At 36.7% G+C, this 14412-nt stretch overlaps 1 protein-coding gene across 2 annotated transcripts in view; it reads right to left on the minus strand.

Annotated features, from left to right (window-relative positions):
- Nucleotides 1-14412, minus strand: part of LOC133192058 (large neutral amino acids transporter small subunit 1-like) — a 54416-nt gene that overhangs the window by 23630 nt on the left and 16374 nt on the right. The window contains exon 7 of one of the 2 annotated variants that reach the window (XM_061327899.1): nucleotides 2989-3092. The exons of the other annotated variant lie outside the window; for it this stretch is intronic. Coding sequence (XP_061183883.1) covers nucleotides 2989-3092 — 104 coding nt within the window. The remainder of the gene's footprint in view (nucleotides 1-2988; nucleotides 3093-14412) is intronic. 2 annotated transcript variants of the gene reach the window in all.

A 14412-nucleotide genomic window follows, 5' to 3' on the forward strand; every position in this document is an offset into this window, starting at 1 on the left:
TATTTAATTTTCTATTTGTTTTTGAATTACAAGTGATTGTAACTGTGCGAATTATGATGCTACCTTTTAACGTTATTATCACGTCACAAAGGACAATAATTGACGTCGTGCTTATGAACGTTACTAAGCAATTTCATATTCATTTTGTAACTGTCTGAAGAGCCATTAAAAGGCAGAAAGCGCTTACAGTTAAAATGATTATTCGAGTCTTGTGATTCTTGATTTTTTCATTGGAGATATATATATATATATATATATATATATATATATATATATATATATATATATATATATATATATATATATATATATAACCTTTGTAAATCTTTGCTTGCCTATCCAATGTTAGCCCCACCCTACCCCTGGGAGTCATGCTTTGAATAAATTTGAATCTACACTAGCTGAAAATGCTTCCATATTAATATTACCAATCATGGCTTGTGCTGTTGTTGAGAAGAAGATTTTTAATGATTTTTTTCCTACGTAAAACTTGGCACTCCTGTAGTAGCCCCAACCTAACCCTGGGGAACATGATTTGAATGAACTTGAATATACACTATGTAAAGAAGCTTTAACATAATTTCACCTTTTCTCCCATGGTGGTTTATAAGATATTTTGAAAGATGATATCAAATTTTCATTAATTCTTAATTATCTCTCCTTAAAAAGGGCTTAGTCCTTTCATTTGTAGAAAGTTGAAATCCTTTCACCCAAGGATGCAAGTTAGGTTGAAATTGGCCTAATGGTTCTTGAGAAGTTGAAGGTATGAGAAATATATAAAGATGGACAGATGAACAAACAGAAAGATGGATGCTGGACAAATTATGATAAAAAAACCTTGCTTGAGCTCTCAGCTCAGGTGAGCTAAAAACAAAATGTGTATGTTAATAGAATTTTTTTATGCACCCAAAAGTAATATTCAGATTTATGTCCCTCATTTAAGACAGAAGTTTATTTGAGATATTGTCTGGAAACAATTTGTAACAGTACATAAATATGTGACTTTTTCACCTCAAAACCAATAGGAATTATGTTTTAGTAATAGAAAGTATTAAGTAAATCTTGGAACCCATTTCATACCAATTACGAATTTATGACCTTGACCTTTCATATTTTGGTCTCAAAATCAATAGGGGTCTTTCTTGGGAGTCCATTGCAAAAGCTTGAAGGGAACCTAAGTTATCATCTTCAAATCATGTATGCAACATACCAAACCCTGACCTTTAGACCTCAAAATCATTAGGATTCTTCTTTTCATAAGTAATAGTAAGATATAAGACTTAAAATTTGAAAAGCTAAAGAGTTTTTAAAGATATCTCATCCAAAATCTACATACAGTGTACAATTTCCTACCATATACAAATTTGTGATTTTGTCCTTTCACCTTTAAGCCTTTGATAAATAAGATCTTTCTTAAGTTACAGTCTTCAACCTTAAGTTCATTGGAAAAGCCGAAACATAACTAAAGTTATCACCTGAAAATCATTTTATGCTAATACATGTATATGATATTCTGACCTTCACCTTGGACCTCAAAATCAACAGAGGTCTTCTTTAAACCATAGAAAAGTTCTTTTATAGCAGGATTATAAAATGTATTGCTAGGAAAGAAGTTTCTTGTAAGTTAATTAATTAAGTGAAATCCTAAATTCAATTCTTACAGTACCAACCAACCAAACCCAACCTGACAGATAGCAGTCCCAGAGCAGTCTGGGGACTGCTTTCTGGGACTGCTCTGGGACTGCTAAAGCAGTCCCACAGTGGTCCCAGAGCAGTTCTACAGCAGTCCCAGCGGTCCCAGAAAGCAGTCCCAAAAAGCAAACTGCTTGGGTGTCAGGCTGGGTCTGGTTGGTACTGTAAGTTAAAATCTTGATCAAAATCTTAACATTTCTTTGTGAAAAGGACTACAGGTGAGCTAAATACAATTAACAGAAAAGGAAATTGAGTTAATTAATTTTAAGTTAATAGTACAGTGGTGTTTGGGTTAAGAATGTGCCCTCCTGCAATGCTGTAAATTTACTCCTAAAAAATAATCTTACTGCATAATTAAGAAGAAATAAATATATGGCTGCTAATATTTGTGGATTGCTTTCATTTCATATCATTTGGTTTTAATTTGGAAATCTGCTTGAGACAAAAAAAGTCATAGATAAATGTATCTACATCATAATAATCTGCTGCTTCATTGACTCAAAAAACTGGAAATGTTAACCTTTTTCTAATAAGCTACATTTATCATTATTTACTTCCATTTATTCATTACAAATAGATGTAAAAAAAAAAAAAAATTAATATTTCATTAATTTTTTAATTTGTACATTAATGTAGCAGGAATATCCATGAAATTTGTTTTCATGACACATTGCAGAGAACATGTTCATAGTGAGCCTGGATAAATCCCCAGAACTCTAACTTACAGTCATTCAATTTTAAACCATGTTACATACACCTTTTAATTACAAACTGAGAAAAGATTATTACCCAAAATGTTGACCAAGTCAAATACAGATTGTAACTGTTACATGTAGTGTGCATGCATGCTCAGATTTATATATGCAGATAAAAAGACAAGGTAAAGTCTACAGTGGCACTAAACATAAATAAGATTAGCAATAGACGAATTTCACATTTATGAAAGTTATTTCCCTTTGTGGGGTCAGTCTGGGGTCAACCAGTGTAAGACACTATTTTCCCTCTATAACATTACCAACTTTTAGGGACAATATCTTGCAAATTAAATTCATTTGAATATGTTCATTTTGTTTTTTATGTTGTCCCATACTAAGGCAATTCAGGAACGGGTCAATATTGTCCAATTCTATTTGAAGGTTGAAAATATTTACAGGTAAGTTACAAAGGATACAGTGACAAAAATGAGTGTTATGCCGACAACGAGAGATAACACATAAGAATGTGAAATTCGTCTATTAGAAGGAAGGATGTTAGTGAAACACTGAATCTGACCACTCAAGGAAACCAGTACTCTACCTTGACATACTGAGAGCACATCCATTCATTGTACCACATACAGATATAGCAATAAGAACTGGCATTAGCCATGCCATGATACCCATGGAATATTCACCAAAGCTCTGAAACAAAGGAAACATCACATGCAAACTTACAAAAAAGCAGACAATCTATTGATAACAGGTAAAAACCACACCAACATGATTTCTAACAATAGGCCCATGGACCAGATTGCTCCTTTTTGAGAATACATGTGTATTATGAATCTCATAAATTTTGAATTTGTATTACCTAATAATCAATGTTTTTTTCTCCTTTTATTATTTTTTTTTACTGAGTATATACAAATTAATAAAGAAATGTGGATTAGCAAGTTATCAGAAGTAAAAACATTTCTAGATCTGCTTTATAACAGAAATCATCATAGTCCTCTTCAGAAGTTATGCCCTGTTCACACGGAGAGTTTAATTCGCAGTAAATTAATTCAAAGTAAACTAATGCGAATTAAACTAATGCGAATTAAATTGCGTTCACACGACAGCTAATGTGAAGTAAACTAATGCGAATTAAATTTTTATTTCTACATGAAGGCTATTCAGTAAGGCTATTATGACGTCATTTTGCGAATCACGTCACATTCTGCAGATACATTTGACCACTGATTTGATATAATGTCATAGTGTCTGTACACATTTCAGTGATTATATACATAATTTTCCCTTGTTTTCCACTCAAAAATAGCACAAGTACCTATATCTGACCATCGACATGTGGCCTGTGACTTAATTCTGCCCTTATGCATGCGTCAAAATTTAACTCGAATTAGCTTCGCTTAGCATTCACACAGAGCTAATGCGAAGTAATTTAATGCCCAGTAAATTAAAAACTAATTCGCATTAAATTCTTTGTGTGAATGCGGTTCAAATTTAATTCGCAGTAATTAACATTTAATTCGAATTAAACTCTCCAAGTGAACAGGGCATTAGAATCCTTATATCGTAGGAAATATTTGTCATGCTATATGAACAACGTGCATCTCAGGGTGCATATCTTATGTACAAGTGTGTATTACATCATGGATGTCAGGTAGTATTGGATATACGGTAACCATTTCATGAGGTGTGGAAATTGAGGGCAGGAAGCTTCTAGATTTCCATTCCCCATGAAACCAGATATATACAATAATATGAGACTTCTATGATGTAATCACCTTGATACATATCTGATGACTTCAGAAGTTACAAACATTACTTCCGCACAATAAACCTTACCACGAAGGGGGCGGGGTTTCTATGCAATGGAATGTTCGCCATATAGTAAACATTCCCTGGGAGGAGATTTACAATACAGTAAAGTATCTGGAAGGAAGATTTGACTATATAGCAATTACTCTACAATACAAATGTCTTGCACATGGAGAAGGTTTGCTATGCGGAAGGTTAACTACAAGACACCAGTACAGGTACGTAAAAAAAATAATCTGGGATATTTTTAATTCCATATAAATGTACGAATTGCAGATAATTTAATAACATTGAAATTTCATGTGAAAGTTTGTGCAGGATCCATACATTGATTCATTAAGTTATTCTTTATTTCCTTGAACAAAGATACTGAAATATAAACTACAACTGTCTTAAAACTCATATCCCCGTGGGGTCAAGTAGCTTTCAGAACTTTGTGAACTAGAACTGTCAAAAAGGGACAAATACCCCCCGCTGGGTTTTTCAGAGGTGCCAAATCACTAATATTTTATGGATCTAAGAGGTGTTCACAATTTTCTTATTAATATTTAGAGTGAAAAAATAATTGCTCATTATATTTTTTTTAGTGAATGAAACCAAGGAACAACCTAATAAAACATCAATACCAATACATTGTAACTACATTGTTTTTTAATACATTGAAAAAATAAAATGCAACTATCTGTCATCTTTTTGAGACATGACATTCTGCAAATTGATTGTTGAAAAATAATCAATTAATTACAAAATCAAATTAATCTTGATAACTTTATATCAAATTCATTTTAAAAATGAAAGGCTGGTCATCCAGTAACTATGTTCTATGACGGACAATAAATTACAAGAGAATTAAAGAACAGAGATCTTTAAATTCCCAGGAGATATAGATAACACATGCTTGATCAGAGATGCCCTAACAACTTCCCACACTGAACTCATTAATTTATCTATAACAGGATGATGTCCACTCATTACTCCCAAGGGACAAATGGATTTACACTATCTGCTGTGTAATGTAAACATAGGTAATCAGAGATTACAGAGCTCACCTCAACGAATGTTGTCTTTAAGTAAGGCAAAGTCCCACACTAAACTAATAATCTAGGAGTGTGCATCCCTAGATGCAACATTTATGCAATTTTGGTCTGATAGGGCTTGCAGTTACTTGGGAATAGACTTATCTGAAAACTTAAAACTAGTCACTCATCCAGAAAATGTAAGTCAAATCCAGCATCCGAAGTTTTGAGATTGTTCGTCCCTTGATGCATCATCCATGCAAGTTTGGTTCAGATAGGCCTTATAGTTACTTGGAAATGAGATCTGCTCCAAAAACTTTAATCTGGTTACTCATCAGGAAAATGTAGGTCAGATCCAGCATCCGAAGCAAGTCCAGTAGTGTGAATCCTTAGATGTATCATCCATGCAAGTTTGGTCAATATAGGGTTTATAGTTACTTGGAAATGACATCTGCTCCAAAAACTTTAACATGGTCACTTATCCAGAAAATATAGGTCAGATCCAGCATCTGAAGCAAGTCCAGTAGTGTGCATCCTTAGATGTATCATCCATGCAAGTTTAGTCAATATAGGGATTATAGTTACTTGGAAATGAGATCTGCTCCAAAAACTTTAACCTGGTTACTTATCCAGAAAATATAGGTCAGATCCAGCATCCGAAGCAAGTCCAGTAGTGTACATCCTTATATGTATCATCCATGCAAGTTTGGTCAATATAGGGTTAACAGATACTTGGAAATGACATCTGCTCCAAAAACTCTAACCTGGTCACTCATCCGGAAAATATAGGTCAGATTCAGCATCCGAAGCAAGTCCAGTAGTGTGCATCCTTAAATGTTTCATCCATGCAAGTTTGGTCAATAAAGGGCTTTTAGTTACTTGGAAATGAGATCTGCTCCAAAAACCTTAACCTGGTCACTCATCTGGAAAATATAGGTCAGATCCAGCATCCGAAGCAAGTTAAGTAGTGTGCATCCTTAGATGTATCATCCATGCAAGTTTGGTCAATATAGGGCTTATAGTTACTTGGAAATGAGACCTGCTCCAAAAACTTTAACCTGCTCCAAAAACATTAACCTGGTCATTCTTTAGCTGAAATTGCAGCATCTGAAACCTTGACTGGTACAATGAAACACACTAGAAGTATCCTCCATGCATCTCTGACTAATATAGGCCATAGAAGTACTTGAAAAGAAAACTGCTCCAAAAACCTTAACCTGGGACGCCGACACCGACGCCGAGGGTATTACATAAGCTCACCCAACTTCGTTGAGGTGAGCTAAAAATTGTTTTTAATACTTGGTGATTTTTTTTTGGTTTTAATGAATAGTTTTAAGCTGTAGTTCACATTTTTGTACAGATGTTTTAGATTCTGTGTCTCAAACCTTAGAAATAAACCCAAAATGACTAAGTCAATAACAATGAAATAAAAAAAACCCTGTAAAATGCAGAAAAGTTATCAAATAATATTGAAAATACCAGGTGCACATCTTCATATGGCAAATAATGAGTGTACAAATTTTCATACAATTCTATGAAATAGTCTTTGAGAAAAGGTCAGGACAAAACCACATAATAAACATAGGTAATCAAAAATTACGAAGCTCACCTCGACGAAGGTTATCTATAAGTAAGGCAAATCTCACATCATATTTTTTCTAGTTAGTGTACATCCCAAGATCAATATCTATACAAGTTTGGTTTAAGAAGGACTTATAATTACTTGGAAATAGACCTGCTCAAAAAACTTTAACCTGGTCACTCATCTGGAAAATCTAGGTTAGATTCAGCATCCGAAGCAAGTGTGGTAGTGTCCATCCCTAGATGCATCATCCATGCAAGTTTGGTCCAGGTAGGGCTTATAGTTACTTGGGAATGGACCTGCTCCAAAAACTTTAACCTGGTCACTCATCTGGAAAAATCTAGGTCAGATCCAGCATCCGAAGCAAGTGTGGTAGTGTCCATCCCTATATGCATCATCCATGCAAGTTTGGTTCAGGTAGGGCGTATAGTTACTTGGGAATGGATCTGCTCCAAAAACTTTAACCTGGTCACTCATCTGGAAAATCTAGGTCAGATTCAGCATCCAAAGCAAGTGTGGTAGTGTCCATCCCTAGATGCATCATCCATGCAAATTTGGTTCAGGTAGGGCCTATAGTTACTTGGGAATGGACCTGCTCCAAAAACTTTAACCTGGTCACTCATCTGGAAAATCTAGATTAGATTCAGCATCCGAAGCAAGTGTGGTAGTGTCCATCCCTAGATGCATCATCCATGCAAGTTTGGTCCAGGTAGGGCTTATAGTTACTTGGGAAAGGATCTGCTCCAAAAACTTTAACCTGGTCACTCATCTGGAAAATCTAGGTCAGATTCAGCATCCGAAGCAAGTGTGTAGTGTTCATCCCTAGATGCATCATCCATGCAAGTTTGGTCCAGGTAGGGCGTATAGTTACTTGGGAATGGACCTGCTCCAAAAACTTTAACCTGGTCACTCATCTGGAAAATCTAGGTCAGATCCAGCATCCGAAGCAAGTGTGGTAGTGTCCATCCCTAGATGCATCATCCATGCAAGTTTGGTCCAGGTAGGGCTTATAGTTACTTGGGAATGGATCTGCTCCAAAAACTTTAACCTGGTCACTCATCTGGAAAATCTAGGTCAGATCCAGCATCCGAAGCAAGTGTGGTAGTGTCCATCCCTAGATGCATCATCCATGCAAGTTTGGTCCAGGTAGGGCTTATAGTTACTTGGGAATGGACCTGCTCCAAAAACTTTAACCTGGTCACTCATCTGGAAAATCTAGATTAGATTCAGCATCCGAAGCAAGTGTGGTAGTGTCCATCCCTAGATGCATCATCCATGCAAGTTTGGTCCAGGTAGGGCTTATAGTTACTTGGGAAAGGATCTGCTCCAAAAACTTTAACCTGGTCACTCATCTGGAAAATCTAGGTCAGATTCAGCATCCGAAGCAAGTGTGTAGTGTTCATCCCTAGATGCATCATCCATGCAAGTTTGGTCCAGGTAGGGCTTATAGTTACTTGGGAATGGACCTGCTCCAAAAACTTTAACCTGGTCACTCATCTGGAAAAATCTAGGTCAGATCCAGCATCCGAAGCAAGTGTGGTAGTGTTCATCCCTAGATGCATCATCCATGCAAGTTTGGTTCAGGTAGGGCGTATAGTTACTTGGGAATGGATCTGCTCCAAAAACTTTAACCTGGTCACTCATCTGGAAAATCTAGGTCAGATTCAGCATCCAAAGCAAGTGTGGTAGTGTCCATCCCTAGATGCATCATCCATGCAAATTTGGTTCAGGTAGGGCCTATAGTTACTTGGGAATGGACCTGCTCCAAAAACTTTAACCTGGTCACTCATCTGGAAAAATCTAGGTCAGATCCAGCATCCGAAGCAAGTGTGGTAGTGTCCATCCCTATATGCATCATCCATGCAAGTTTGGTTCAGGTAGGGCGTATAGTTACTTGGGAATGGATCTGCTCCAAAAACTTTAACCTGGTCACTCATCTGGAAAATCTAGGTCAGATTCAGCATCCAAAGCAAGTGTGGTAGTGTCCATCCCTAGATGCATCATCCATGCAAATTTGGTTCAGGTAGGGCCTATAGTTACTTGGGAATGGACCTGCTCCAAAAACTTTAACCTGGTCACTCATCTGGAAAATCTAGATTAGATTCAGCATCCGAAGCAAGTGTGGTAGTGTCCATCCCTAGATGCATCATCCATGCAAGTTTGGTCCAGGTAGGGCTTATAGTTACTTGGGAAAGGATCTGCTCCAAAAACTTTAACCTGGTCACTCATCTGGAAAATCTAGGTCAGATTCAGCATCCGAAGCAAGTGTGTAGTGTTCATCCCTAGATGCATCATCCATGCAAGTTTGGTCCAGGTAGGGCGTATAGTTACTTGGGAATGGACCTGCTCCAAAAACTTTAACCTGGTCACTCATCTGGAAAATCTAGGTCAGATCCAGCATCCGAAGCAAGTGTGGTAGTGTCCATCCCTAGATGCATCATCCATGCAAGTTTGGTCCAGGTAGGGCTTATAGTTACTTGGGAATGGATCTGCTCCAAAAACTTTAACCTGGTCACTCATCTGGAAAATCTAGGTCAGATCCAGCATCCAAAGCAAGTGTGGTAGTGTCCATCCCTAGATGCATCATCCATACAAGTTTGGTTCAGGTGGGGCTTATAGTTACTTGGGAAAGGATCTGCTCCAAAAACTTTAACCTGGTCACTCATCTGGAAAATCTAGGTCAGATTCAGCATCCGAAGCAAGTGTGTAGTGTTCATCCCTAGATGCATCATCCATGCAAGTTTGGTCCAGGTAGGGCGTATAGTTACTTGGGAATGGACCTGCTCCAAAAACTTTAACCTGGTCACTCATCTGGAAAATCTAGGTCAGATCCAGCATCCGAAGCAAGTGTGGTAGTGTCCATCCCTAGATGCATCATCCATGCAAGTTTGGTTCAGGTAGGGCCTATAGTTACTTGGGAATGGATCTGCTCCAAAAACTTTAACCTGGTCACTCATCTGGAAAATCTAGGTCAGATCCAGCATCCGAAGCAAGTGTGGTAGTGTCCATCCCTAGATGCATCATCCATGCAAGTTTGGTCCAGGTAGGGCTTATAGTTACTTGGGAATGGACCTGCTCCAAAAACTTTAACCTGGTCACTCATCTGGAAAATCTAGATTAGATTCAGCATCCGAAGCAAGTGTGGTAGTGTCCATCCCTAGATGCATCATCCATGCAAGTTTGGTCCAGGTAGGGCTTATAGTTACTTGGGAAAGGATCTGCTCCAAAAACTTTAACCTGGTCACTCATCTGGAAAATCTAGGTCAGATTCAGCATCCGAAGCAAGTGTGTAGTGTTCATCCCTAGATGCATCATCCATGCAAGTTTGGTCCAGGTAGGGCGTATAGTTACTTGGGAATGGACCTGCTCCAAAAACTTTAACCTGGTCACTCATCTGGAAAATCTAGGTCAGATCCAGCATCCGAAGCAAGTGTGGTAGTGTCCATCCCTAGATGCATCATCCATGCGAGTTTGGTCCAGGTAGGGCTTATAGTTACTTGGGAATGGATCTGCTCCAAAAACTTTAACCTGGTCACTCATCTGGAAAATCTAGGTCAGATCCAGCATCCGAAGCAAGTGTGGTAGTGTCCATCCCTAGATGCATCATCCATACAAGTTTGGTTCAGGTGGGGCGTATAGTTCCTTGGGAATGGACCTGCTCCAAAAATTTTAACCTGGTCACTCATCTGGAAAATCTAGGTTAGATCCAGCATCCGAAGCAAGTGTGGCAGTGTCCATTCTAGATGCATCATCCATGCAAGTTTGGTCCAGGTAGGGCTTATAGTAACTTAGGAATGGGACTTGCTCCTAAAACTTTAACCGGGACGCCGACGCTAACGCCGACGCCAACGCCGGGGGTATAGCATAAGCTCATTTCGACTTCGTCGAGGTGAGCTAAAAATGAAAAAAAAAAAAAACACCTGTAAAATGCAGAAAAATTATTCAATCATGATGAAAATACCAGGTGCACACCTTTATATGGTGAATAATAAGTGTACAAATTTTCAGACAAATCTATGCAATAGTTTCCAAGAAACGCTCTGGACAAAATCTTGTCTACAGACAGATGGACAGACAGACGGACATGGTGATTCCAATATACCCCCCCTAAACTTCGTTTGCGGGGGGTATCAAAATTATATTGCTAGAAAAACATTTCGCAACATATTTGATTTAGCGGAAGCTGATTTCCACCAAAGGTGCCAAACACAATATGAGTCCAAATGTAATACAGTTACAGTATGTAGAATAAAATATTAAAATATTCTTGTCTTTTTTAAAATTTTGACAAATCAATCTGAAAATACCAAGTGTAAAAGTTCAAATGTTATAAGTACGAGGGCTGTTCGGAAATTATTGAGACATTTTGTATATTTTTCTTTCTAATGAACGTCTTTCGATGAAAATTTGCATATACGTTTGACAAACATTAAGAATTCATAAAAGCAAGAAATATTTTACAAATATTTAATTTTTTTCTCTTCAATGGTATATAAATGTGTCAATGGTAGGGGTACCCAGCGCAGTCACGAAATCAGATATTGAAAATATGTAACACCAATGTTCAACACCCCAGTGGACCCATAATAAGAGCGAAAATAATTCAATTTATGTATATAATTTTTAAATTTTATTTTGACTTCATGTTGTTCAAGTTTGTTAGAATACCGATCAGAAATACGGAGATCATTAAAAAAATTAAGCGCGGTAAAGAAATCTGATAACGACGACAAAATGGATTTTGACGTCAAGGTGGAGCAGCGAGAGACCTAAAATTTTGTGTAGCACTATGTAAAACTCCTTTCCAGACTGACCAACCTGCTAAAACAATAACAACTAGAAAAAAAAACATGTCTAAGGGTTTGTTACATGTATTTCATTGGTATATATTTTTTTCTAACCTATAATTCAACTACAGTAAAATCAAAAGCCCCGGACTACCATTAATTTTTACCGTAACGGAATTAATAACGTTGACCCGCGTTGCATAAATTGGCACTGCATGATGCTAAGTCATCCTGTATAAATGATGCATGAAAAATTTACAATAGTGAAGCAATAGCACATATTTTTTAAAGAATCGTTTAAGAAAAGAGACAGTTTGATTTTTGTAGGGTATATAATTATGATAAGAAAGAAAGAAGAGTAAACGCTTCCCGGTTATTTCACATGCAAAATCATCAATGACTGACGTGACGTTAAAATGACGTAGCGATGCTGCTCCAGGTCGATAGACATATGCATGTTTATTATTTCACCGGAATTTATCTAATTATCCTTTAAATTAGAAATTTTGTATAATTGTTTTATTCGTTCTTTATAAAATGTTGACGAATTTTCCTGAAATTATCTCTGACCTTTATGGAGTTAAAGTAATTGTCTCAATAATTTTCAAACAGCCCTTGTATTACACAGTTTTACTGATAAACTCCAGACAAAATATGCTAACAGACAGACAGGCAGCTCAATTCACAAAGGATTGTGGATCAAGAGGTTACTGCAGAAAAAATGGAATTGGATCAATGTGCTGTAGATCAAATTTTCTCTTACACCCAAGCTCGCATTGCAAGTAGTGCAAAGCACTGCTCCCTATAAACAAATAACAATTGGGTTTATCAGACAGCTAGGGAGTAGTGCATTTTGTCGCTGCTTGACATTTGCTTAAATAAATGTGCAATGTACGAGGGTTGTCCCAGAAATACGCGAACATTTTCAATATCTTTTGTTTCACTAATACTATAAAGTTAAAAATTGGCATACATTATGATCAACATTTTTTGAATAATGCTCGAAAATTTCAATGAAATATCTCTATAAATAACATTTCCCTCTCAGGTAAACAAATCTTATAAATCAGTGGTTGGCGCAACACTGACGACGTCAAAACGTAGCTCGTGGCGTTCTTAGAATTTATTCTGGAAATGTGCTTCTGATAAAATTCGTTTGAGAATAAATTCAGCACTGTATTTAATTTTCTTTTATTTACCAATTGCAAGCTATACATCTCAAAAACTAGTGTTCCCAAAAGACTGCAGTATTAATTCTTTTAATAGACGATTTCTCAATCCCGATAATAAACCTAACAGTTCGCTTCAGTTCACTTAGGCCTCTGACGTCCAGCTCCTGATGTTCAGTTTGTCTTCATTTTTGTTGATCTACAAAACGCCTCTTCTATCGGATAACCAGTCAAGCCATCCTCAAATCCCTTCAACTAGGGATAAACCTGTGTCTGAGATTTATGTTTCTATTTTTACATCCTTAACATCTCTTTTATCGTATGGACAGGAGTCATATCCTGCTCAACACAGTACTGCTTAATAATTTGGTGCTTCACATTATTGCCAAACGTAACCATTTTTGACAATATCTAATTAAAAGTGTTTTGGTATATAACGTCATAAATTTGTCATTAATGATGTCAAATTAATGAAAACTTTTACACGAGTAAACCAGATCAATGCGTATTTATGGAGGTAAATTTTGTGACATTATATTTCCTTATAGCCTGGTAATAAAGAAAACTTCATGGACAATGCTTCTTTTAAAAGTCAAAATATTGCTGTGCGCCGATATTTAACACCCTTTAAATGCTGTTTTTTATATACTTATGAAATCACAAGCCTAAAATATTTTCTCAAAATACCGAAAATATAATTTTCTAACAACCTGCAAAAAATTATTAGTTTTGGTCGAATGGTTTCTGAAATATTCAAAAAGTTCGCGTTTTTCTGGGACAACCCTCGTATAGTGCCCAAATTTTCCCTGTATACAGTATTAAGAAATCAATGCCCTTCAGTACATAGGGTTGTCCCTAAGACCTGGGAGGCGGGGAATTTCCCCACCTATAATAATGTTCCGGTATTCCCCTTCAAACCTCTGTTATGGGAGGAATCCCAAACCCCCTTCTACTTTTTACACATCCCCTGCTATTTCAATTCTTAGGGACAACCCTGGGTACACAAGGTCACCCATGAGTGTATCTAGAACTGTTGCTGAAAAGCAAATTTCACAAAGCAAGACACCCAGCTAAAATTGTTGTCCAAATCTGGTTTGTTTTTTATCAAACAATCAGTTAAAAGGTTTGTATGTGTGACAAAGGCAAATAATTCTGAAATGTAATCTGTTTAAAATACCGTAAATATATCCACTCATGTGCTAATTTAACCAGAAAATTGAAATTCCCTACATATAATCTTGACAAAAGATCAACCTGATAGACATGATGCTTAATCTGATATTTTTGTACAAATGTGAAAGCGGAATGTCTCAGAAACATATACAAGGCCCATAGGCCATGATGCTCACCTGAGTCACCTTGGTCCTGCTTTCTTCAGATTTGCATATCAGTATAATTTAGTGTGGTACTTCTACTCTTGAAAAGATTTTCTAATTTCCTATGCATTCACATAAAATCTGATCCCCTAAGTGGCCCTCCATACCTCTTGAGACATGATTTGAACAAATTTGAATCTGCACAAATACATGCAATACTAGTTATATCACCAATAATGATCCTGTCAAAATCAGCATTTTTCCCACTGGGAACCATTTACTGGTACCAGTTACATAAGAGAGAAAAAAGCAATGATTCAAGTAAGAA

This window comes from Saccostrea echinata, unplaced genomic scaffold (assembly GCF_033153115.1).
Source record: "Saccostrea echinata isolate AGI-Se365-2 ecotype Australia unplaced genomic scaffold, CSIRO_AGI_Sech_v1 ptg000025l, whole genome shotgun sequence".
In the NCBI taxonomy this organism is placed as follows: domain Eukaryota; kingdom Metazoa; phylum Mollusca; class Bivalvia; order Ostreida; family Ostreidae; genus Saccostrea; species Saccostrea echinata.